The sequence below is a fragment of the Crocodylus siamensis genome, chromosome 1 (genome assembly GCF_052110815.1).
Source record: "Crocodylus siamensis isolate JL-2025a chromosome 1, ASM5211081v1, whole genome shotgun sequence".
NCBI lineage: Eukaryota > Metazoa > Chordata > Crocodylia > Crocodylidae > Crocodylus > Crocodylus siamensis.
Window position 1 is genome coordinate 257,901,321 of NC_143395.1, and position 26,911 is coordinate 257,928,231.

The following is a 26,911-nucleotide window of genomic DNA, read 5'->3' on the forward strand; positions in this document are numbered from 1 at the left end:
TCCTGTTTATGCCACAATTAATACATTAACTGCAGCATAAATGTAATGTATAGAAGGGACCCTAGTCCTTTTTACTTTCTATATGTACTTGCATTGTTCAGGTATACATGGCAAAATTTAACTTTCTCCATTTCCTCAAGTCACTGTGTCCACCATTTCAAAAGCGTATAACTAATGATAGCCTGTTCAATACTACAAGTCATTAATTGAGTTCCAAAAATCAGTACAATACAATTGTTCAGGACTTACCCTTCCACACAGTGTGCTGCTGTCACTACCCATTCGGGGGTGATGAGGGAGCCTCCGCATATATGATTGTTCTGGATGTGAAGGCTGACCTGCCATGGCCATTGCCCCAGTGATGCAGCACTTCCACCCACAATTCTGCCTTTAGGCGTCAGGTTCTTACGGGAATAGCCACACTCTGGAAAATATAGGGGATTGTTAAAGCACAACAAAGAGCATAAAGAGAACTTTTTCCCCACTGTCACGTCTTTCCCCTCCAAGTTGCCAACTGCGAGTCTCAGGATCATGGTCACACAAAACACCACTGGATTTTCTTATTAATTTTTTGTTCTCGCCATCAGCAAACAAACTAGAGAACCTAGACCCTTGCAGCCTGAAGCTATCTGTTACTGTTAAACTGCTGTTTAAATGCATTATGACTGTCTGGTTGGGGCTGTGGTGACTGCCATCTCTAACATTTCAGACTACTGCTTAAAATTTGAAGGGTCCAAGACAGTAGCAGACTCCTAATTTTCCTTAAATGATTCACCCACTAGAGGGCAGCATAGATCCAGGCCAGAACCCATGCGGCCCATTTGCCTTCGGTTTCTCACTTGTCTGTCCATAAGGTTAAAAACAAGAGGTCACCTAAGGAAGTGTGCTGTGGCACAGCTGATCCATTTCACTGGGCGGAACACATGTTGCTCCTTGTTGGTTCAGGACAAGAGGCAGTGTGATCTCCCTGCTTCCTCTGCTCAGCCAGACCTGCCAGCCCCCACCCCGGGATCACAAAGGGGACCTGGTCTGGCAAAACTGGGAAGGATGTTCCCCTGCTCAGCCAGACTTGCTCCTGCAATGGCCAGAGACAGATCTGGCAGAGCGGGGAATCCAACTTCTCTGCTTATGGAAAGGCACCGGAGATTTTGTAAATGAGAAAAGTAGGCAGGTGCTCCAAGCTTTGAGGGTCCCTTAAGCACCAAGAGCATCTGCTCAGACTGGCTGGAGAGTACAAACAGATCACTTTCTGCTCTCCCACCACAAAGCTAATAGATTTCTGCCACAATAAAGCAGCCGTGTCTAATACTACCTTCTGTTGCGCCACTGATTTTCTTTTGATGTGGTGCAACAAAGGGTAGCAACATCCATTAGCTCACCATTTGGACTGCCACAAAAATTTTTATGGGAGCACAAATGAAACGTTATGCAACATCTGTTTCCACCCCAATTTGGTAATTTTTTAATGGAAAACAGGGTAGATTTTGCACCTTATAGATTAACCAAAGTAAATGATAGGTATCAAAGTGTGTGTGATCTACTTTGGTTAGTCTATAAGGTACAAATCCCCCGCCCCCCAGCTGATTGACTTCAGACTAAACATGGTTAAGTACCTGTCTGGGCCAGCAATCCCTCACCTCCTTTCTACAGACTCATAAGTTCAAATTCCACATTAATGGTCCCTCGCATCATTCCAGGAGCAAAAAATATACTAAGTGTATAGGTTGTTGAGAGGACCAGAAACAGGTGGCATGGCAACCCACACTCACCAGAACTGCAGGGATCCCTTTTAGCCATCAGCATGCAGAAGGGAGTGGAGGAGAACGAAAGCTGGGGGTAAAAATGGGGCTAGTCACTCTCTCCCTACAAATTTTTAGTCCAAGCTTTTAAATCAGAACTATTGCTTTCAGCATCCTAATAATATACCTGGCAAACCAGAGGACTGTTCTCCCTTCCCACCCAGGAAAGTTTTGCCCAAAATGCTTCCTTAAAAAAAAAAAAAAGACAACTTTTCAAATTAGTCCTATGCCATTTTATTAAGAGTTGGGAAAGGGTCTCTATTCCACCAAACTTGGAGATGGGGGAGGTGGATGTATAGCAGTATGACTATTGCTTATTTTCGTAAATGATTAATAGCAACTAAAGGGTGGCAACTGGGGAGAAGGCAAGAATAAGTACAAATGTATGAATTTATACCTATGCCATATTCATGTTCCTGTTCTAGATCCCATAAAAGGGAAGCACAGCTCCCCACTTAAAAGGCTGAACAGCCAGAAGAATTGTATGGACGCATATCTTTGAAGTATCACACCTACAGATAAGCCTCTCTGTCCCTAGTTGTTTGCAAAGGAATAGAGTGTCCTTATGAAATTGCATCAATAGATACAGAAAACCTGAAAAGAGCTGTGTTCCCAAAAGCTTATCTAAATACCACCCCCAACTACAGAATTAGTCTAATAAAAGATATCACCAAAATAAATCTCACATATTTCCTGGACCATCACAGCTATATTACTCAAACCCCTAATAAATAGATACAAGATATTTTACATAGAATAGGACACTTTACCATGGGGAGCACAGGATGGAAATCAAACCCAGTTATGGGAATCAAACCCAGTTATAAGCAAAACCAAACAGAAAATTCTCCCACCACCTGTCTCTCCAGAAAGGAAGCATCATCTGGGTGACAAAAATTCCACACACGGCCTTACAAAAATCTTGAGAGAAAAATGATTCAGTGATAAGGAGAGATTAAGAAATTTGAACTGTGGGCTGGTTACTGCTTAAGTGTAATGTGTGCATAAGCAATGTTTCTTGGACTTTCCCACACAACATATAATACTGGACTCTGGTATTCAACCTAGAATCCAGTCATACAGGTCTAACCTTATATGACAACTGCCAAACAAGACTAATCACAAGCAATTCATTCCAAAGGCTGGTACAGAATCATGGGGTTGGAAGGGTCATCTGGTCCAACCCCCTACACAGACACAGGGACAATACTCCTAAATCATCCACGACCACTACTTATCCAGCGTCCTTTTGGAAACCTCTTGTGAAGGAGATTTCACAGCTCCCCCAGACACTCTATGCCATATCTCGCTGTTTTAACAATAAGGAAGCTTTCCCCGTATATCTAATCTTAGATCTACTTTGCTACAAAACTGGAAGCCATTGCTTCAAGTCCTGCTCTCTACAGCAGTTCTCCCACTTCTTAAATAGCAGCTTTTCAGATATTTGAAAACTGCTATCTTTAATCACCTTTAATGTAAGCTAAAGCATGACTTCTTCTCTCAAACTTTCCTCATACAGATTGAATTTCAACCCCTTTGTTGCCTGCCTCTGGACTTTCCCTAACTTTTCCACATCTTTCAAATATGGAGCCCAGAACTACACACAATACTGTAGATGTGATCTAACCAGTACAGAGAAGAGTGTCACTATTGCCTCCTATGTCTTACACCCAATACATAGATGGACAAAAGCAATTTGTGACTCAGTCTACTTGCTTCCTATCTCCCCCTCACTCCCAAATTTCAGATTTAAAAATATAACCAAAAAACATCTCTCCCATAAAAATAAAATCCAATTCTAAGGGAAGAAATCTTGCACAGCAGATTTCCAGACAGATTCAGTGAAAGTGCATATAGAAAAGGTTATACGTTACTGAAGAAACACAAAACACTTACTTATGCAGCGCAGAGAAACCACTGTTCCCAATGCACAGGAATCACTGCAATAAAAATGAGCATGCAACTATTTAGTATTCATATGAAGCAGGTAAAGTTACAATTTAACAGATGGTAATCAGAGGCAGGTCTCCCCAGCTGCCTCAGTTACCTTTGCTTCATGGACAGCACCTATGCATTCCTGCCCCCTCCTTATTCAAGAATTCTTACGCCATTGCTTCAGCCCCACTTTTTCTGACTACCCTCCCAGCACTCGAGTGCCTTTACCATTTCCTCCATTTACACCAGCATACTGCAGAGGAATCTGGTTGTGATTACAACTGCCAGACACACAGAACTCCAAGGCATATAAGCACAATGAGTGAGGTGAATGGTGACTTGCCTTTGTAGCCACTGGTTGGCTCCAAATCATTCACGTTACAGTATGTCAAAAAAAGGGAAGAGGAGGAAGGGAATTTTGCGAGTGCAGCAGCCTCTGCAGCAAAATCTGAACTGAAAAAACTCGTTATATATAACAAAAAAAAGTTTAATAAAAGCAGTTGAATTCAGAGCCTGTCACCCTAGCAAGTATCCTGTTTCATCTGTAGTCACATAAAACACAGTACCAAATATTGCAGCTATTTTATGCTTGGTACAATTATCAAAACAAAAATTCAAGACAGTAACAACATGGCTGACTAGTTATATGACAGTTTCTACACCCTTTTAGAAGTGTGGGGACAGAGGGAAATGGGGAACTGTTAAGGAAGTAGGTTTGCTACAGGAAACAAGGTGAGAAAGGGAGTGGGGAAAAAAAAAAAAATCAGTGTCCTTGAAATTTGTCAAACTTCCGAAATAGGATTTGGAAAACAAATCCCTAGAAAGATAATGTCAGGAATAATTTAATAGTTGGAGGTTTAAAGATGATGAAGAATAATTATTCCATATCAAGCATGGGACTGTCTTCCCCTGCTCCCAATCCTAAAAATAAGGTAATAATATAAAGGGAGGCTAGCCCTAATAAAGGTGGAAGACACACCACCTACAAAAGTGGCAATGAGAATGCAAAAAAAAAAAAAAATTGTAGTAGTTTATACTTAAATACCTGTTATACAATCTCTTGTACAAGTCTATATTCCCAGCACTTGTGTTCAGTCTCAGAAAGCTTTTAGCTCCTTTCTCAATTGCTGTTCTCCCACTAGAGTAATAAGTATTTCTGTAAAGGACATAAGGTTTAGTTATAATAGTGATGTGTCATGTAGAAGACTAATTAAGAACAAACCCAACAAGCAATCCCACCAAAAAATAAATAAATAAAAAAGAAAGATTTTGCTTCAATCTAAAGCAGATCAATAGTTATAGAACATTAAATAAAACCACAATTAAGATGTACAGCAGAAGAATTAAACTTTACTTTCTTCCATAATTGTTCTCAGTGCCCATTTACACCAAACAATAATGTTTTACTTTAAACTAATTTCGTCATGATCAACAGCTCTACCTACTGCACAGACTGAGGGTTATGTCTACAACACTTCCAAAGCTCTCTAAGGAACTGCCTGCCTGGTCCCACAAATGTATGCCAAGTCCAGAAGTATGGAAGTGAAGCTGCACGGAAGGATACTGTGATTAAATGGTGGCACTCTTATGAAAGACCACCATGAAAAGTGATCAATGTCCTCAACAGGTCAGGACTTTCTGTGCAATACTCACCATAATGAACTAGTTTGGATAAAGATGCATTTTATAAAGCAATTTTATTCTCATGTTCTGCTTGCATTATAAGCACAAACTTTCCTCCTACCATTGATTGAATGTTATGTATTACATGCTTTAACACCACTTCATTTTGCTTCTGCGATAACATATAACCTTTTCTACATTGTGTCTCTTCTATTTATGAAAACTGGACTAGTAATTTTACAGCAGATATCCATTTTTAGGAGTGGGGGGAGGGGGGAAACAACATAACGAAAGGATTGCCTTGGATGTACATCTTCATTGCTTTAGTTTCACAAGTAGGTTTCTTATACTTACACATTATACCCCATGTCTTTACATGCTGTCTTTCCATAGTCATCATTCCAGTCATCTGCACATACAGAATGCCAGGATTTGTTCTCTGATGAGTAGACCTCCAGAATGAAATTGGGTCCATAGAGCCTAACTGCCACCAAGAAAGACAACATTACTGACCTCATTCCTCAAAGCCCAGGGCATTCACATTGCTAAAAAAGGTATTTTTATTTCCTGTTGCTATAAACAAGCAGCAAGAGTACCAAAATCAAAATAACAGAAGAAGATTGTTTCACGTATTTGAAACTAGCTACTAAAAGCATTGGTCAGTGTTGTCCCTTATAGTCAGTTCCCCATCTGGTGTGGTCTTTCACATAGCAACAGGACAACTGCCCCCCACTCCCCGCTTCTGAATAGTAAGAATAGGCTTTGTGGGATTATAACAAATCAGCAAAAGTGCAAAGAAGTGCAGTACCTGAAGCTGTCTTATATGAACTAGATTTCAAGTTGATGCCGTCTCTTTAAACAGATATTTTTGTCAAATTTTAATTTTCTGGAGGATTACATAAAAATGTGTTTATTTTGCCTAAGTCCACTTGAATGAGTTACTAGCTTAAAAGATATATTTACATTGTGTTATTTGTCTCTCTTTACTGTGTGATCTTTAAATTTTCCATGCCTCATCCAGAGGGTAAGAATGAAAAGCAGTAATTAGATAAGAAGGCAAAAACATTATGTTCTCTCTTAGCATAAAAGGTCAGGAGCACAGATCTGACATGAAAATGTTTTCTCTGCCTCTTTCAGGCATTAAATATAAAGATACTATGTACTGTACATGGCAGAAAGAGGGAAGAAAGCAGGTCAGGCCAAAGATAATTGCAAAGAGACCCAACTGTGCATCCAAACAAGGGGGAAAGGATATTAAAGCAAGCAGAGCTAAAGCATACACCAGAGTACCAAAGGCAACATAGGGCCGAGAGAAGCAACCAGTACATCTCCACCCCAAAGTAATTTTCTTGAAAAACACGCAGATATTTTTAAAAAAAATCAAGACAGGTATATCTTTTGAAACTGCATGTTTATGATCTCCACCACGAAATAGTCTCTTCAGATATCTTCAGCTCAGCATGAAAGCCTTTAATTATTTCTTTAACTGAAGTCATTAGCAAGCCTCCTACCCTGAAAGTTACTTAGTGTTTTTTGCAAAGCAAGGTTTTTGGTGGTGATAGTATTGTTGATCTGGTGGGCGAGTGAAGGGAAATTCTTATAGAGGAATTGTAGAGAGGATATGAAATAAGCCAACTCACGTCAACGAATTCAAGCAGAATCGTAGGAACACAATTTCCTATAGACTAAGTATGAGACACATCTTCAAGTAAATTAACTTATGATTTCTAAACTAACCTAATTAAAACTGCCACAAAGCCCTGCACGCACCTTTATATCAGCTTAGCAAGCCATTAGGAATAAATTTGGGATAAACTAAGTCAGTCTCAAGCCAAAATAGGACAGTCCACACAGGCTTCTGAATCAGTTTAAATTGGTTTAATGTTGCATCATACATAAACTAAGCTGGTAAAACTTAGAAAAATACAGTTTTACCTTTGCATACTTGAAGTACCTACCACATCGGTTTTCATCTTCACCATTAGGACAGTCGAAGTGTCCATCACACCACTGGGATGATGGCACACATTGTCCTGAAGACCCACATTCTATTGAAGAATCCAAACACGGATTCTGCACTGCAAAGACACAAACGCACAACCATTAATTTATCTTAAGGTTCATTTATCCACAAATTATTATTTCTACTGACTTTTCCAGCAGCATAATCAATTTAGTTAAGATAGATGTGAAAAGATTATTAACTGAATAACTTGGGGACTTCTGTATGAAAAAAAAGAGGGCAAAGAGCTGAGGACAAAAATGGAAAAGTAGTTTAGGCTTTTTAATCATACATGTCATCATTAATAATTGTCAAAGCAGTTTTTATTTATTAACTCAGGGCTATCCACCTTCTAAGCACATCGGGGCCCCCCTCTCTCCCACCACTCCACGTACACACTATATCAGGCAGGCACTCGAGCCTTACCCTCAGCTTCCTGAATACAGAGTCACATGCTGCGTTGCAGCACTGGGACACCCCTAGCCATAGGTTTCCATGAGACCATGGGCTACACCATGGGGCAGGGACAGGAAGTAGAAGCCAGGAGACTTCAGCTGCTGCTGCAGCCATAGCAAAGGAAGGTAACAGCAGCCTGGTGGGAGCCCAGGAACCACAAATTAGCCCTTCACAAGCTGCATGGAGCCCATGAGATGCCAGTTGGACACCTCTGTATTAAGTAATTAGATTTCATGGTAACTCCAGTGAACTTCAAAAGCAGTGTTAAGCTCATAACTCACTCTGCCAGCTATAGCAAAAATTAAATGAAACAGGGAAAGAAAATAGCTCTGTTTAGTTGCCACCTCTTGGTAGATACCATTCTTACAGTGATTGGAATTAATTTAAATCAGTGGTTTTCAACCCATGGTCCACAGTGACTATGTTTGAGGGGTCCACAAAAGACAACTATGATCAGTCTAAAGTATGTGAATCCCCACACTTACAATTCAAAGGGGTCTGCTCCCCCCATTCAAAATTTCCAAGGGGGTCCACAAATGGAAAAAGGTTGAAAACACTGATTTAAAACAACACTTATTTTCACATTAAAATTTGGAAGTCTGTTCAAAATAGCTCCAAATTAAAGGCAACCACACATGCTCTCTCCCTCCACAATTCCTCATTCACTTTTTTCAAGTCAGCCAACACGATGAATGAAAGGAATATGTAAACTTGTTTTGGTTGCGGTGGGGGGGCGTGTAGTCATTTGCAATTCAGGAGATTTGGCACTGTGTGCGACTGGTGTGATTAGTACAGTTTTCCTATCATCTCAGCAGGCATTCCTTATCCTGCAGGTATTTTTAGTTTAAAAATTTGAAATGAATAAAATCTGAGTCTAGTAGTTTTACTCAGCATCACATTCAACAAAAGTCTAAAGCCTCTAACTTATGTCATTCATTCTTTTCCCTGAAGTCAGGGAATGAAACAGTGTGGGAAGTTTTAAAATTTATTTTGAATTTAAGCGCAGAAGCTAAATGCTTAGTTAATGTTCACTCAAAACCTTAGAGCCAAGCAAGCTCTGAAATAACTTAAGCCCCAGGTCAAAAGTCTTGTAAAAGCCCTTTGCACAGAGTTAAACTGCACTTTACACCACTGTATCTGAAGTGATAACAGCTGTACAAAAGCTGGTGCTATAGTAGTAGCTGTCAGGAAGCTCAGGATGGGCTGATGCATAAGAGTTGGCAACAAGCATGAAAAAAATGGTGGAGGTTAATTGTTTCAAATATATTTACGTGTCATTAAAAAAAGAGGAAAGGAAAACAGCAGCAGTGATGCTGGTTATACTTATAACAGGAAAGTAGCCCTTCAAATTAAAAGCTAAAAATGGATTTTATACCAGGAAAAAAAAAGAGAGAACTAAAACTTCCCTGTCCTAATTCACCATCAGATGGAAAAATGAGACTCTTTCCAAAAATAAGTGTGCCACGACATCTTACACTAGCTTCTTCATAATTTTAATATCATGCAGATCCTTACCAAAATACCAAATAAGGAGTGCTGCAACTACTGCACCTGTGAGGATTACTGCAACAGCTAAGACAATGCATAAGGTTTTCTTAACACCTACAAATAAAAAGGGAGAAAAAGAAAAAAGTTAGAGAAGGAGGCTAACCTTAGATCTCTTATCTGGAATCTATCTGTGCAGAAGTTTAAGGCACAAATATCAGTCACTAGTACGCACGTATAAACCCAAGCAGGCAAGGTTCTTTGGGTAGATGTGATATCTTTTATTAGACCAAATGAGTAGTTGGAAAAAAGTTCTCATCAAGCTTTCGGGCATAATCACCCATAGTGACTGCACCCAAAAGCTTGCTAAGAGCTTTTTTCCAAATACTCAGTTGGTCTAATAAGATACATCACATCTACCCAAAGAACCTTGTCTATGTTCTTAGACCAACACGGCTACAACCAACTACCCAGGCATGAACCTGAAATCCAGAAGTCTCTATAGGCCCACGCCCTTCCAAAGGAAGAAGGTGGTCCTTATGGAATATTTCACTCAGCAGGAGAGCATGGAAAGAAAGATCTTTCATCTATCAGGATATCAAACTACAGCAAACCTGCATGGTAAGAAATCCAGACAAGTCTTACCTGATGTGCACAGTTTCTCAGATGATGGCTTTGGCTGTACTACCACTGTAGCAGGATGTTGAGGAGAAACACTTGGAACATAATGTGGCACTGATGCAGGATGGCTTGTAGGAGTGTACTGTGGATAGTCATTAGTGTTTACAACGTGCCTAGAATTACAGAACCTTTCTGGCTCATAGCCGTGATTTTCATAGTATGGTGGTAGCCCCTAATAACAGCAACAAAAGAGAGGGAAGCAAGAAATAAGAGGGGGGAAGAAACATGTGCTGTGTAATATTGCAAAATCAGAATACAGAAGTTTCTAAAAGAGCGTTTTTGCATATGCGCTATTGATACAATAAAACCCTAATTCAGAAAGGTATCAGTCATGCAATAGAGGATATACAAAATCTACTGAATATTGGAGTGAAAGACAGACACCTTCAACTACAGGGGGACTACATTTGAGACAGTTTAAATTAATTTCTAATACACTGCCCCTCAAATAAGTCTTGTATGCATATATTGAATTCTTTTAAAATGTTAAATGTTTTGCTTCCCTGGTGATATCTAATATTTCTTTTATACGGTGAAAAAAAAAAAGACGGCAGAGGAGAACAATGAAACCAATTATACATCAAGAATTATTATAGTCACTAGCAAATAAATCAGGAAAATAAAGAATTAAATTTCTGCAAGCTTTCTTAGTTTAATTTTTGGGGGTTATAACCATTTGAACATTAAGATTTCTCAATGATAAACATAATTTTCCAGTTGACAGCACCCCTTTCATTCTAAATATCAGATCTAACTAATGTTCTACTAATATCTCATTACTTTTGTCAAATGTACTACACAACAAACAGGAGTTAGCCTAACAGAATTAAGGTAATTCATAATAGCCATCAGGCTACAACTTGGTATGCAGAATAGGGTTTTTTTATAATTATTTGTTTGTTTTCTTTCCATCCATGGGACTGGGAAACCCACAGCAGCATACAAGTTAGAAGGAATCAACAACTATAAGCCCCATAACTCTGCATCCTAAGAAGGTTAACTGCATCTCCTCCATACACTGAGGCAAGTCTCTTCCTTGTTATACGAAACCTGAAGCAAAGAACTTTGAGTCAAAGTTTAATAGACTAGATTATTAATTAGCGTACTACTCAGTCAGTTATTACCCAAAACAGAATGTTTAACTACTTACTGAGTTTGAGGCCATCCTAGCTATGTCCGCAGTGTCTACACAACAAGTGAGAGAGAACCTGTAAATATAAAAGTGGCTATATAGTTATGATAAGAAACAGCCAAAAATTCTGCATAGTAGTTTTCCATTGGAACATGGCAACACAACAAAAGCTAAATAATTTTGAGGTTATATATAGGTTTTATGTTTTGGCAAGAAATCAACCCATTGTATTTCAGTAAGGTCCAAACATCATACAAAAAGCTAAAATATTTCAAATAAAATATTTTTGTGGGGTTTGGGACACACACACATACGATTTTTGTTGCAATTCAGGGCAAAGCCAGCATTTCAAACTCTCCATAGCTCCCACAAGGTGGAAGTTCCAGTTTTCAACCAACTTTAGTTTTGATATAAATCAAGTTGTGAAATGTACTGTCCTAGGTATCGCTATAATTTCATCTATACAATCTATAGCTTCTCAATCCGATAATAAGTGAGAGCAGGAAGCAAACAACATCAAAGCACTATCACATCTTTAAAACACACCTAAAATAAGCAACAATACTGTTGGTCGATAGTCATTGCCCTGTCCTTGCTAGACAAAAAAAAGACTCCAGATACTTCTCAGGGTTAGGGTACTAACCCTCTACCAAGATAAGAGATTGGGAAGCATCAGAGTATTCAGAGCTGCAATGCTGCACAGGTCTGCTGAACTGCTGCAGTCCTGGCTTTTATTTCCAAGGGCTTCTCCAATCAACTGCATATGACCACCCATGTGCTCCAGCTGATCCAGGAAGTGGAGCCCTTTCCTGAATTAAGGGCTGCTCAGCTGTCTGCTGTGGCATTTGCTGAAAACAAAATGGGTTGCAAACCACCTGGATACAAATGATCAAGAGTCTATTGTATTATCCCCACCCCTAGACCACAAAATCAGCCCTGGTTCTCGATTACATTGTGATGTTAGAACAAAATGGCATTAACGGTTTGTTTTCTAAAGACAAGTTAGTCAGACCACTGCCTACTTCAAAAAAGGAAAAGGAAATGTCAGTTGTTTGTAAAGTGGGCAAAACTACTTCAGACCAACTCAAGTCAGGCTTATTTGTCATACAGGCACAGCGGGCCTACACCAGTGGTTCTCAATCTTTTTAATATTCAAGGCACCCCCCCTTATCAACTCCTATGAATTTAGTATCAACTGGTTGAGAACCATGGTTGTACTGGCTCAGCTTACACCTCAGTGGTTCTCAACCAGCCCAATGAAACTGAACCATCCCCGGCAACTACTCCATAGCCCAGTGAAACTGCACCCCCCCCCAATGCCTTGTATTGGCATCATGACCCAATGAAATTGTTCCATACACTGCTGTTTTCAGGAGGTGGTGGCAGAGGAGCGGACGCTCTTTCCTCCATAAGTTTAATAGATAAGCCTAATGCATGCAGGAGCACACCCTCCTGCCTGTTAGTCACTTCTTGATCTGGCTTCACTGTCTCCTCGAAACAGGTGCACAGGGTAGTTTCACTTGGCTGCAGTGTTGAGAGGAGTTACAGCACCTTGGTTGAGAACCACATCCCTAGACCCACCAGCAAACCACAAGCCCCCCTCAATGGTTACTAGTCATATAACAATTACCTTCCTGGGACAAAGGACATTAAAAAAAAAGCCAGGAACAGGAGTGCAGGTCAAAGGCTAATAAATTAGGTTTCTCAGGGGGAGGAGGAAGGGGGTACATCTCACAGAGAAAAATTGGTTAGTGTCCACCACCCTTCAAACACCATAAGGAGGTTATGGATATCCTGCCACTGAAATTCTGGCCAGAGACATCCATGGATAAGTAAAAGAAAGACAACCATGCAGTTGCCCAGGTTCCTTCTGGCCAAAGCCTCCTTCTTGGTCTGGCAAACAGACATCTTGGCCAGGGCCAAGAGGAAGTTAACCAAAAGGTTCTATAACTTTGTAGGGCCAAAGATTGTGAGTGCATAAAATAAAAACAGTGGGGAAAAAAGTGCAGCCAGAACCTCAGTAAGAGATTCTTGAGGAGACAGTAGAGGGACTGCAGTCTGATGCACTTGAGATAGAGGGAAACCCTGGTTCACGGGTGTCAGAGGACTCAGTGAAGCGTGTCAGGCACATGGCCATATTGATAGCTCTATGCAAGAACTACCTGCCGAGGTCCCTGGTGGCTTCTGCGACTAGGATGAAATACAGGCCAGTCCACTGGGGACTGTTGTTCGCAGCCAAGGCCCACCATCTGGTGTCTGGACAGGTCACGATGGCAGGATGTTGAATAGCATGGAGCATGAACATGCAGAGCCTGTGGTGATGGGCTATTAGGAAGGGAACTGCTCCCCCAGCCTAAATGACATGGTGCAGTGAGGTGTTTAAGGGGGAGGAGAATAGGACAGCACAGGACAGTGCTGGTGAGGCAGAAGCCCCCCAGTCTTGTGTCAGGACCCTCAGAGGAAAGGCAGAAAGAAGTCGTGTGTAGTGTTCCTTTTCAAAGTTGAGAACTCTAACAAGATTTCAGCTCAAAGTTCATCTTACAACAAGATGAACACAGAAAAAGTGTGCTTTATAAAATGTAGTATATTGACACAATGTTAAGTATTCTACAGCAGCAACTAATTTGGCTGCAAAAGTGCCACATACCCAGAAAAGATGAATCATGGAACCACTCCTGCCAGAGCAATTAAAGCTCAGAAACAAACTCAACAGGTCATTGGGTAACACAAGGTGCTACTCTTTCCATGACCTGACAATGCAAAGTTCGTGCTATTGTATTTGCTGTGCACATTTACTGATCTACACACATTGTCATTCATTCATCTTGCTGATGTTTATAACTTGGATCCCAGGACACTAAGAAAAGACCACAAAAAAAAAGTTAGCTGGCTCAGTTATTAAGTTATTCTGAAAACCAGTCCCACAAATCATAATGACCTATTTTAATTGTCTTCTGCTTTGCAATCAGTTTTCTTCCCATTTGTATGCTATAGACACTGAACCTGGATCAGAATAAGAGTGGAAACAAACATGACCTTTCATTGCCTTTCTGCTGCCATAAAAGGTTTTATGGCAGTACAAAGCAACATCAGATAGACACCCTTACCTTTTGTCTTGCCACAGTAAGGCCGCAACAAAAGGTAGTAATAATATTATGCTGCTTTATTGTGGCAGATGTCTATTTGTTTTATGATAAGAGTGCTGACAGCTCTGGCAGCAGCTGCCCACACTCTCCTGCCACCCTGGTCAGGCACATCCCAGGCTTGAGGGGCCCAGTCCTGTGCAGAATTGGGACCCTCAAGCCCCAGGAGGGCCTGTCAACTTTCCCTGCCTCCAGAAACATGCCCCCCATCAATCTCCGGTGTGAATCCAGGAGTGCAGATGGTCAGAGTTCCCCACTTCCAGAGACTCACCCCAGAGATTGTCAGAGTTGCATCTCTAGATCTCCAGTGATCTCCAGCTTTCTCTCCTTCCACAGACATGCCCCAGAGCTCCCTGGGGATGTCTCTGGAAGCAGGGAAAGCCAGGACATGATGGTGCAGACCTGACTTTCCCTACTTCCAGAGACAAACCCCTGGGATCTCCTGGGTGTGTCTCTTGAAGCAATGAAACACAGTAACCCACTGTCTTGCCTGTTGATCTTGCGGGACAACAAGTGACGAGTTTTATCCAATGAAGTGGATCATCTGTTCTAGGGCACAGCCTGGCATAGCTGAGACATCCCCAGATGAAGCACATATTTCTAGCCCAAGTGATTCAGAAGGATTTTTTAATATTCCAGTTAAACAGAAATGCTCATCATCCAAAACAGGTAGCAATTCACATAGACCTCAGCAAGAGGAGCGCAGGTCAGAGGATGAAAAAGTTTGGCAGAAACACCAGAAAAAATTATCCTGTGTACAGCTAGAATGTTGGCTGCATTTGCAACTTCTCTTACAAGTGCAATATTCCTTTATTCCTTCTTCCATATATATTGTACTTTCTGAAAGCAAAGGTCTTGACATCTCTAGGCATTATCGTAGGCATAAGCTTACTGTTGCACCCATCACAACAAGCAGTTACTGTATATATTAACAGAACACAATTCAGGATAAAGGACTACAAAATGCTTTAGAACCTACATATGAGTCTCATTTTACTCGCTACTAACAGTACATCTGCTTGGCACTAAATCGTGCATTGTAGGTAGTCAAGTTCACCGTGCAGACAATACACAAGGTTCAAATTTCTTTGGCAGCAGATTGCAACAGCACCCTCCACCAGTTAAGAATATAACATGCTGGTATTAGCAATTTAGGGGGAAAGAAAAAAAGAAAAATACCCAAAACAAAACTATGGGAAACACTTAGGCCAATGGAATATTACTACTGTTATTCAGGTAGGATGATTGTATTAACAGCTTGTTTTCTTACTTAGAAGTGCAATGGAAGCCAGAAGACCCAAGTTGTCAGAACATCTATCTTTGGTCACAGCCACTCTCCATTAGCTCTTCATGATGTTATAGTTGGCACATGAAGTTGACCTTAGGAAAGGGACACTGCTGGAAATGTTTTTTTGTTCTCTGAAAGAAAAAAAAATATGTATGAAAAATAATGATAATTGACACCAGAAATACTGTTTCTTAAATAAAATTTAACCTTAGTCTACACCAGTGTCTCTCAGCTCCTGGTCACAACCCACAAGTGGGTCACAAGAATATATGAAAGGGTCACAAACAAACTTTAAAAATGAATGAACAAACTTTAAAAACGGATTATCCTTTAAACAGAGAAAAACGCAGGAAACCGTGGCTTCTCCCTTGCAGGCTGGCAGAGTTCCAGCCTCCAAGGGGCTGCTTGGGGGCCATCCTGCCCATTGGCGACACATGGGGGTGCACACGGGTGCACATGTACCTCCTGAGAAAAGCATTGCCGATGCTGCTGGCAGTTGCTGCTCACCACCCCCTCCCTCCCTCATGCCACGGACACTGCAGCGGCCACCTGCAGGAGTTCTCCACTTGCTGCTACCTATGGGCAGTCACCGTGCCTCCCCCCCTGCCCCCCCAGCCTCCAGGGCACACATTATTCATGTCCCTGCCCCACACACACCCACCCCCTGTGCTCCACACACTAGGGAGCTAGGACCTGGGAGCAGCAGGTCAGGAGAGGGGCATTGGGTTGGGACTGGCCATCAACATTTACAAATGGGTCCTGGTACAAAAAAGGTTGAGAACCACTGGTCTGCACCAGGATGCTTTTGTCATTTTCTATGGTGGAACCTAGACCTCGTGGAACACATGCAGTAGGCATTTTTCCACTGCTAGAGTTACACCAGCTTCCCCAAAAGACAGGAGCTCAGCCCCAAAAGACAAGGCACAGCTGCATCTACACCAGGAAGTCTGCCAACATAGCTAAGTTATTTAAGCAAAACAATCTTTTCACACTCCTGGCTGGCACAGCTCTATAGCAGAACTCTAATTTAGACAAGGCCCCAAAAGCAGTTCCAGAGAACAGAGTACATCTATAGTACTGCATGCAGGCACCAGGTTGGGAGGGAGGAGGGGATGCCAGACCATGAGTATTTCACACTAGAAATAATTAACTTCCTAGAAGTTAAATACACAACCAATTTTAACCATACAGCTCTGATGCTGTAGGACTCACGTTTTTTACATTATCCTGTGATGTGCTCCAAAGAATAGTCACACATCAGGTCCAATCATATTTCCATTGATTTCAACAGAAAGACACACTATCTTCACTAGCATGATCTGAAGGAATTGAGTGCGATGCCCTCTTAGAACCCCTTCCCTCCTACTCCACAACAGCAATCTTTATGAAGGGATTTTTGAAGATGTCAGCCAGCTTGGACGCCAGCATCTTTGTTCTTCCTTCTAGTTATTACCCTATGAAGGTTTTAAACTACCATTAGTTATTAACTGGTGTAAAAGGGAAGAATGAAGCTAATGCAGTCATCAGCAACACTTTCAACAGAGCCTTAGGTTTGAGTTCAAAGGCATGTCAGCATCACCTATTACAATGTCATGGAGTGATACATGGACAAGCTCTAACTGAACTACCCCAGATAACTGCATGCGGTACAACTACATTAGTACATTCATCTGAAAAGGTTAATTGGCCCTGCAGTGATGCAGGGACTATTAGCCTAGGCAGACCACTGTGCTAACATGGCTTTCCTGCTTCTGCTACCCATGCTAACAGATTCAAAGTGAGCTCAACTGCATGCATAATGCCATGTGCACATACCCCAAGACCAGTCATGCAAAGTTCTAAACACTTCTTAGCTTGTGATGTCCAGTGAAATCATAATATGAGTTGGTGTGGATGCAGGGCAACTCTAGTCGCATCATGTATTTATATCCACATATTGAGTGAGTTTATCATTCCATGCTTGTTAATTACCTTTAAAACTATAGTTCAAAAGAATTAAAATACCATTGACCAGTTGGGCAGTCAACTTTCAGTCCAAAAAAGGAGTTTGAAAAACTCCACTGCAATAAATAGCACACTGTACACACACACACCCCTTCAGGGCAGGAATCAAAAGTATTTGTGCAACTAAGATTGGAAAGTTTTTCTATTTCAGTCAAAGCAAATGCACTGCGTAGAAAGCAGGTTTTGTTTCCATGTTCATTCAGTAAATAGCAAGTGATTCTCCTTTGCTGTATTTTTTTAAGCAAGCTGTCCTAAGAAGATTTCTACTAAAAAGATCCTCTAAGAGTTTTATTAGAGAAATTAAATCAGGTTGTGACTTTCACACAATTCAGAACTCTGAATGACCTCATGACAAAGACAACTGGGCCAATACAGTAAAGACACTTGCATGCAAACTCCACTAGTAAGAATTCTAAAAATATGAATTTTATTTCTCTGGCAAATTCTTTCTTCTTACTGCCAAGCTAGAGAGACGGCATCCTCTCAAACAGTTTTCACCTACAGTGTTTCAATGTAAATTTTGCATTCAATTCTATTGTCAATGCTTTTAAATTTATCACATTCCTTCTATTTAAAAAACTATACAGCATTTAAAAGACAGGTATTTTTATGGGTGATTATTTTTATAGGACCAACTATACAGTTGGGAGGTCTATAGACAAGCTTTCCAATACCAAAACTGGAGGAAGGTTACTCAGTGCTGGAAAGCTTTTCTGTATCCCTCCCAACTCTATAGTGGGTCTCTTAGGATGCCAAGAAATGTTCACTGCACCCAGTTTAGGTTTAACCTGCCTAAACGTAACCTGGGAGTGACGCATGCAGGCACTTAATGCTGCTAGGAGTGGTGTGGGCAGTCAGAGGTAAGTAACCGGAGGTTAAAAATAGCTGGGGGGGAGGGGGAAGGCGGAGGAAGGAAGGGGAAAAAAAAAAAAGGAGTACAAGAACAGCACAGCCCTGGGACTGAAGCAAGTGGCTGGACTTCCCCAGTCCTAAGGCTGTGCTGTGAATTTTGGTAGGTTGAGTTAACCCTCCATAGACCAGGTTAACCCTTCCCCACCCTAAAGTTAGTTCACCCCAAGATGAACTAACTTACATGGGGACACACCATTTTGGCAGTGATTTAAGCCCTGTGAACATCTGCACGACTGGGCGTTTAGATCGACCTAAACTTGGTTAGGCAAAAAGAAATATATTTTTTTTAAATCCTTGCTTCTTGCATTTTTCCTAGACCATCACTGTTAAAAATTTAGTTATTGTGCTGTATTTGAAAGCACATTGCATAGTCTAAGACAGACCTCTTGCAACATGATGTCCTTAAATATCTCCTTAGTATAGATGCAATTGTTCTGCTTTACTAAACAAGCAGACCTGCTAGAGGACAAAGCACAGAACTGGAAGCCAAAAATTCCTGAGTTTTAATTCCTACTCTTTTGATAACTTTGTCTGGCTTTGAGTAATCTGTTTCTGTGTTAGTTCCTTGCTACCCCAACCCCGCAAAATGGCAGCAATACTTAAATCCACACAGGATGTTTTAAAGTCAGGAGTAAGCAACAATGGGGCACACAAAGACATTTTGCTTGGCACATGCACCTTGGCTTGGATGGTGGGGAAGGAGCCAGGGCTGCATTGCCACAAGAATCAGGCCCCACACAGCTCCCCTGCCATCCACCCTTGGCATGCAAACATCCTACAAGTCAAGGTTTCTGGGCAGAGTGCCAACAACACCTGCAAACGTTACCACCCCCTGCTTTACATATTACTTTATAGTTGTAGCATTCTTTAAAGAAGCAAAATTTTATTCATATTAGTTTCCTCAAACTTTATAAAGAAGGAAGAGAGAAACACAGGTCTAGACTCCAGAGCAACACAACAGGTGCTAAAAAAAAGCATTACTGTTCTATAATTACCTTCACAAATCTTAATATAAGCAACATCATTCACTCAGTCATAAGATGAGAGAAACAAACAAAAAACAAACTTCCTGCATTTGGGTAACAACTTGCTATCATATTTTATGCCTCATTTCTCAAAACTTTAATCTTATTTGCTCAGTCTCCGAGATATGAATCAGCAATAGAAAAATCAGGCTAGCTATGCAAGAGCCAACAAGGAACGAGAAAAAACAAGGAAGAACACATACCACATGATGCAAATTAATAAGCTCCTACATAACAAGCAGCAAGGTCACAGTCCTCACACACAACCACAACCAAATAAAACCTGCAAAAAAAAAAAAGAGACTATTTTCTTGCATATCAACCCCCCCCCCCCCCCGCCAATAAAAGAGACCTTGTTTTTCCAAAGACAGAATGAAGAGACAAGATTTCCCCAGTTATAGCTGCTTGGAGCAGGGACAGAGCTAAAGAATCTTCAGTCCAAAATCGGAAGAGTGAGACCAGGAGGAACAATTTTAGCAGATGACAAAAATGCCAGAAGCAAGGTTAGCTTGATTAGTGGAACACTGAAAACGTTGGAGAGGCGCTCCTTAGCACCTGTGGAGTGAAGAACAATGAGCTATTAAGTCAACTGACTCCCTTGGGTGCTTAAAAAAAATGCCATTGCCAGGCAATTGGTTTTAGAGCAAGCATCAAAGCTGGGTGCTACTATTCCGGGCAGAAAAATCAACTTCCACACTTAAGACATGCACCCCAATTTTGGGGAGCTGATTTTTTGTGGGGAAAGGGTGCATGATACAAGAGAAAATAAATATTACATTACAGTGATAAAGACTCAAAGGTTCCCAAGAACGAGCAAGGTAAACAGAAATACACCAAAACAATTTTGTCTGCTTTGCAGTCTCCCAAGACCCAGTGAAAAAAAATCAGGACTCTTCTGCTAGACATTCAGAGAGCAGGTAAGGAAAAAAATGCATCTTCCCGAAAGAGTTTACAGTGAAAAAAGACAAGACAAAGACTATAAACCTCTTTCTACAAATAGGCCATTGGTACATAGAGATGTACTAGCTTGCCCAAGTTCACCAAGCAAGCAGTAGAACAACTCCAGTACAGAGATTTGCCTTTAAAACAAAAGGTGTTACAGCTCTCTGGTTAATGATACCACCAAAGAAACTACCTTTTTAAAACAATTATTGTAATGTAATGGACCCCCTGCAAATTTTCAAACCACCAAAGCTACTGAAGGATTTGAGCAGAGAAGTAAAGAACCTGTCTAGACCAGCAGTTCCCAACCTGCGGTATGCGTACCACCAGTGGTACTCAGACAACTTGTCAGTGGTACACATTAACAGATTTATTAAAATGACTTTACATGGCAAAAATTTGCTGTGGTGGTACTTAAAGTTGTATCATTTTAAATTGTTGGTGCGCAATCTGTCAGAGTTTGGGAACTGCTGGTCTAGAGGTTTGTGCATGGTCTTCTCACACACTGCCCAGTCCCTCAGCCTTTACTGCCGCAACAAGATATAAAAAGCAAGCACAAGATTCCTGTTGAAACAAGCAGTACTCTGTAACATTTCCATTGGTCAAATATGAAAATATCAATTACAGTGTAATGAATGTGTTGAAATATCCTATTTTCCATTACTTTAAAGGAAAAGAATTAATAAAATAATCCAATCTCAAGAGGTTTTTTTTCCAGAGGTAATATCAGTCCTTTTCAGCTAGGCACAGAGACCTTCTCAACCAGGGTGCTGAGAGTTCCTTTCAAGGGTGACACTAAGGGGAGGAAGGTGCTTAATGTTAGTACTGTTAGGTCTGCCAAGCCTTACGTAGCATCAAAAGCACTGTGACCCGTTGCGGTCTTTCTAAGTTATTTGCTCTAGTACAATGATTCTGGACCCTTTCAGACTCAAGGAACCCCTCAGAAAATGTCAGGTCTTAGTTTTCACTCTCATTTTTTTTTACTACAGAAGAAACAGAGAAATTCTTGTTGCAGGAAAAACCACAACAGGGCAGAATACTTTTGACACTGTGGATTCCTATTTGAAATCTCCAGGTTTATCTTGTAAATCAAGTTTATACATCTAACAGCGGCATCTCATTGGCACCCCTAGAAGGATCTCTAGGCACCCCAGTGATTCTAGCTAAGAATCACTTCTTTACTACTTTTTCATAGTCAAAAAACAAGAGAAAGGTAGGAGCTGAGATTTTCCAAAGAGCATCTCAAGTCTAATGAGGTTGAGAACCACTGGCCCAGACGAATAGAGTTGAACTCACCTCTGTGCAAAGGGTCAACGCAAGGTCTGCATCTAAGATATGGCCCACTTAAAACCCCCAAACTGGACGTTTTCCTGGTACATCAGCCACAAACTAGTCTTCTGTAAAGGGATGAATTCAGTCAAGATACGGGAATTATGTTCATGTGTTCAGGGTTAAACCCATCACTCGCTTTAGGGTCAGGAAAAATTGTCCAAGTCAAAGAGACTGCCCACTCGCTTTAGGGTCAGGAAAGATTGCCTAGTTCAAAATGGCAGGACCATTTGCTGCATGTGTGCAGGCAGGGGAGCTGGGGGTCACTTACTCTCCTCTGTAGCATGGGTCATGGCTCAATTCCTCAGATAACTAGGCATATTTCACCTCACAGGTTCTTTGCCATCAGAGAGGCCTGATTGGCATGAACGCAGTGCCACAGTATCAAGGCAACACTGCTCTGACAGGGTCTACTTCTTCCAATGCATCAAGCTGCTGAGCTACAATTTATCATGATGCTTAAAGGAAGCAGTAAAGGAAGTATTTCTGTTAATATTGTATGTGTATACTATTCGGTCATAGTACAGCAATACTTCCCAGATTAAAAGGCCAAAAGTCTCTTAACCCTATCCACACCAGAAGTGTTCTGCTTCAAGAACTGAAGAACTGTGACAGTAGCAAAAGCTTTTATTTAAACAGAAAAAAAAATTAAAAAGAAGAGTATTCATAATGCCACAAAACAGAAACAATACCCTGAAACTTAAATAGCATAACTCAGTCATGCAATGTGATTTCAAATAATGATCACACAGGAATGATCCAGAAGTTGAGAAGAAAAGGGCAAGAAAAACAAAGGACAAGTTTATTTGTTAGACAGATTTAAGCTGCAAAAATATAGATTACAGGTAACTGAAACTTGCTTAGTTATATTTTTAGGGGAAAAAACATACTGAGCCTAAACAACGTATGCTCTGGTTCTGCTCTAAGCTAGTACTACAGAGACATACGATCCAAACCGTGCTTTATTGCCAACTACGTGTACCCATATCCCATTGCCTTAAGCAGGGCTGTGCATTGGTGTTAGGATCTACCCACACAGATCATCTGGCCAAACACTGGTCTCCCCTCAAAATACTATTATAGCCAATATCTTTTAAATAGGATTTAATGTTGTTTTATTTCCTGGTTTCACTGGTTCTTTTACAAAGTATACTGCCACAAAGGAAGGTTGAAGATGAAGGAAAAAGTAGCCAATTAAAGGTTAAATGTCTCTGCCTGTGGTTTTTTGCCAAATTAAAAAAAAGCAAACAATTTGAATTTCTCAGCTTTTGCGCAGTCCAACCATAATTTGAATACCTATGAATATGTCCCAAGAACACACCTGTTCATTGGGAGGCTAAGAGCTCCCTATTCGATTCTTCTACTTTCTAACAAATACCATAAGGTACTCTTGGGACAAGCCAACTACTTAGAAATCAAAATTCAACACATTTCCTTTCTCTGGTTTTCCCTAGCATGTCACATTTTCTCTATGTTTATGTTTTAGAAAAAAACTCATCAGATGAGAATCTGTTTCATTTGGTGCTTTGTACAGTGTTAAGGATAATTCAACATGCATTATATCACTTAAGTACACTAAGGAAACCTGGTCCTGGTCCTGTGCAAGAGCTAGGAATTAGTACTGTTAGCAACATCAGCAGCAGTCTTGCCATCCACTTCAGCAGAGTAAATTTTACTCCCCTGGATCCATTTTCATCCCGTATTTGGATAGATTGGGAATGGATACAGGTAGCTTATATGAATTTCACCAAAGAGGCATGACACCTGTACTCTGAAATTGAGCCTTTATTAATAGTCCATTAACAGTCGCTATGTGAATATGAAACTGTGAGTACAGGACTAATAAAGAATTCGGACCTACTCCCAGTACAGCCAGTTCCATGTGGCCCAAGGCAAATTGCTTAATCTCCATCTTGGTCTCCTTGCCCATAACTGTAAAACGTGGATAATGTTTTACCGCTGAAAGTACTTGGAGGCTCAGCCAAGTGTTTGAAGAGCACTGAGTACCTTTAACATGGGTATCTCAAAGTACTCTTATTATTCCAGAACATATGCCAAGTTTTCCACATTTTTCTGACATTATGGGGAGGGGAAGGGCACGATAAGGAAAACGATCCACACACGCATGAAAACACTGCGTGTTTTCCACCGCTGCTGTACGTAAGAGGCTAAATCTAGTGTGCTTCTTAACCTCTTTAGACTCGGGACACCCTAGAAAAGTGCCAGCTTATATCCTTCTATAGTCAAAAAACCAACCAAAAACTAGCAGAGCAATTCTTCTGTTCCAAAGAACTCCAAAAGCCCACAACAATCCCGAACGCTTTTAACATGAGATGAGCAAAATGCGGCCCAGGGGCCGGATGCGGACCGCCAGCCCATTCTATCCGGCCTGTGAGGCCCCTAGGAAATTTAGAAAATTGATATTAATCTGCCCTGGGCTGCCTGTCATGCAGCACCCTGATGGCTTGCTGAAACTCAGTAAGCAGCCCTCTGCCCAAAATAACTGCCTGCCCCTGTTTTAACAATATAGATTCCTATTTGAAATCTCTGGATCTATTTTGTGAATCAAGTATGCACATCTGACAGTGCTTACCCTGTGTTGCATCCCATGGCACCCTTGAAAGGATCTTAAGGCACCTCAGGATGCTCTTACACCATGGCTGAGAATCACTGAACTAGGGTGGGTGCAAAGGGTAAGGAACCTAAATTATAGCAATTGTGGACTGTGGCCCAACCTCTCCTTTTTAGGAACAACCCCACCGAAACCAGTAAGACTACAGACAAAGAACAAGGATCACTTGTGCCTTCACATGAACTGATCACAGCTTCTCTTCTGCCTTTTGGTCACTACTTCCACCAAGGAGGCTGTATAAATAAGAAGCACCGGCTATCTCTAGCACCTATTACTGTCTTCCAACACACCTCTCGCGGGCTTCCAATGAACACCTGACAGCTTGGCTTGCACTAGGAGAGGAGCTGAAAGTGGACAAGCCTGGGTGTGCTCTCCCTACACCCCTCAGCAGCACCCACTCTGCCTCTGTGCCAGGCAAGAGACTGGACCAGAGGGATGCCTTCACCCAAAGCAGTCAGAGAAACACAGGACCAGACAAAGTTTGGCGCCGGGGCAAAGCCTGCAGCGGCACCCTGCCCTCGCCCCACACACATATCACGGGCGGGGGGCACATGCCATGCTTGCCTGGGAGTGCACGCAGCGGTGGGGGCTGCCTCTCCCTGTCCCCACACCTCCCCAAATGAGCCACTTGCAGCTACATCCCGTGCGGTGCCCTAGCTGGGCAGTCCCTTCGCACTGGTGCCCGGGGTGGCCACCCCATTTGCCCCTCCCGCCCTACTTACTCTGGCCCTGGGACCAGAGGACTGGCGGGGCCAAGCCGGTGGCAGCTCCTGCCCTTTCTCCAAGGACTAGGCAGGGGCTTCCCGCAGTTTAGTGCTCCCCTCAAGGACCGAGAAGGCGGGTCTCCATGCCGGAACACCCCGGGGATCTCAGAGCAGCAGGGCCCCCAGCTGCCTGGAGCAGAGCGATTGCGCCCAAAGAGCCCCTCTACCAGCTGCTCGGAGTTACAGCCGTCTGCCCGAAGAGGCTTTGCCTCTGCTCGCCGGGACCAGAAGCCCTCTCCAGCCCGGCCCACAGGTCTCGTCTCGCCTCTCCTCCCGGGGGCCCCGCTTCCCCGGCGTCCCCTCGCGGCAGCCCCGGTGGGAGCGGCCGGCGCTTACCTGGGCCGGGCGGGCGCGGCGGGCGGCAGCGCGCGCTCTGCCGGGGCCGGGGCGGGGGCGGGGCCGGCCGCAGGGGCGGGCGGGCGGCTGCAAGCACGGGCGGGGGGCCCCAAATCCCCGCGGATCTCCGCCTCCCCCGGGGCAGTGCCCCCCTGCCCGGGCTGCCGCGCCGGCTTGCTCTCACCTGGATCCGAGCCTCGCTCGCACAAAATGAACTTTCCCAACCCGGCAAGGTTGCTTGGGTAGAAGTGTATATACCTTTCATTAGACAGCTAGTCTATTCGCTATGTATTACCTTCTTTAGGACGCTATTTCTTCTGCTCCTATTGCTCCCACTTTTATCCGACCCCGATTTGCACCAAATGAACTTTTCCAGTCCCGTGGGTCTTTGGGTAGGTGTCATATACCTTTTACCAGGTATTTATTTTATTCGCTATTTAGGATGACAGCGATCCCATTCCCATTGTGCTTTTCTCTGAGCCCGATTTGCACATAACGAACTTTTCCAACCCGACAAGGTTCTTTGAGAAGATGTGATATACCTTGTATCAGATATTTATTTTATTAGATGTGTAGGACGAAACTTCTCCTACTCTGTTGCTCTCACTTTTATCCAAACCTCACTTGCACAAAATGAACTTTTCCAAACCAACAAGGTTTTTTGAGTAGATGTGATATACCTTGTATCAGATATTTATTTTACTCGATATGTATTAGCTATTTAAGGTGATACTTCTATCCCTATTGTTCTCACTTCCATCCCAGCCTCAGGTTCTTTGGGTAGATGTGATCTCTTTTATTAGATATTTTATTAGCCATTTCTTAGATATTTAGGACAATAATGATCCTATTCCTATTGCTTTTTTATCTGAGCCTAATTTGCACAACCAGGCAAAGTTCCTTGGGTAGATGGGATATCTTTTATTAGATACTTATTTGGTTAGCTATTTAACATAGACCATCTAGGTAATAATAAATCAGTAAAAATGAATGAATCAGTCAATCGATACATAAATAAATGAGTCTAAGAAAAGATATTGCATCTACCCAAAGAACCTTGGACTAACATGGCTACAACCAGAAACCCTCTTCCAACCAGGAGATCTTACACCACCTTCACCTCTCCCGTGAAACAGGAATTTTCATATCCACCTAGGAGACATTTTTACAATCTTTGCATTCTCCTATGCCTGAAGAAGGATGTGTGCGCCCAAGAGCTTGCAAACGAAGAACATTTTTTTGCAAATACCTAGTTGGTCTAATAAAAGATATCATCGCTACCACAAGTTCTGATTCATACAATAATTTCAACCTTTGTACCATGTATGATCAATAATAGCAAAGGTGATCCAAGTGTACCATGGTTTGTTGTAGCCATGCTAGTCTTAGGACACAGGGAGACAAAACTCTAGGTAGAGGTGAC

The 26,911-nt window shown here is 41.9% G+C and overlaps 1 protein-coding gene across 3 annotated transcripts in view; it reads right to left on the reverse strand.

Moving 5' to 3' along the window:
• Positions 1–26,911, reverse strand: part of TMPRSS2 (transmembrane serine protease 2) — a 54,778-nt gene that overhangs the window by 8,222 nt on the left and 19,645 nt on the right. Inside the window, exons 1-10 of one of the 3 annotated variants that reach the window (XM_090061059.1) lie at positions 25,489–25,614; positions 15,527–15,675; positions 11,132–11,189; positions 9,946–10,153; positions 9,331–9,417; positions 7,316–7,435; positions 5,712–5,841; positions 4,780–4,890; positions 3,696–3,739; positions 250–424 (exon numbers count right to left, since the gene is read on the reverse strand). In XM_090061059.1, coding sequence (XP_089917185.1) covers positions 250–424; positions 3,696–3,739; positions 4,780–4,890; positions 5,712–5,841; positions 7,316–7,435; positions 9,331–9,417; positions 9,946–10,153; positions 11,132–11,146 — 890 coding nt within the window. In that variant the 5' untranslated portion in view covers positions 11,147–11,189; positions 15,527–15,675; positions 25,489–25,614. Of the gene's footprint in view, positions 1–249; positions 425–3,695; positions 3,740–4,779; positions 4,891–5,711; positions 5,842–7,315; positions 7,436–9,330; positions 9,418–9,945; positions 10,154–11,131; positions 11,190–15,526; positions 15,676–25,110; positions 25,398–25,488; positions 25,615–26,911 lie in introns of those variants that run through there. The other 2 variants (XM_090061069.1, XM_090061078.1) reach the window with 2 other exon arrangements.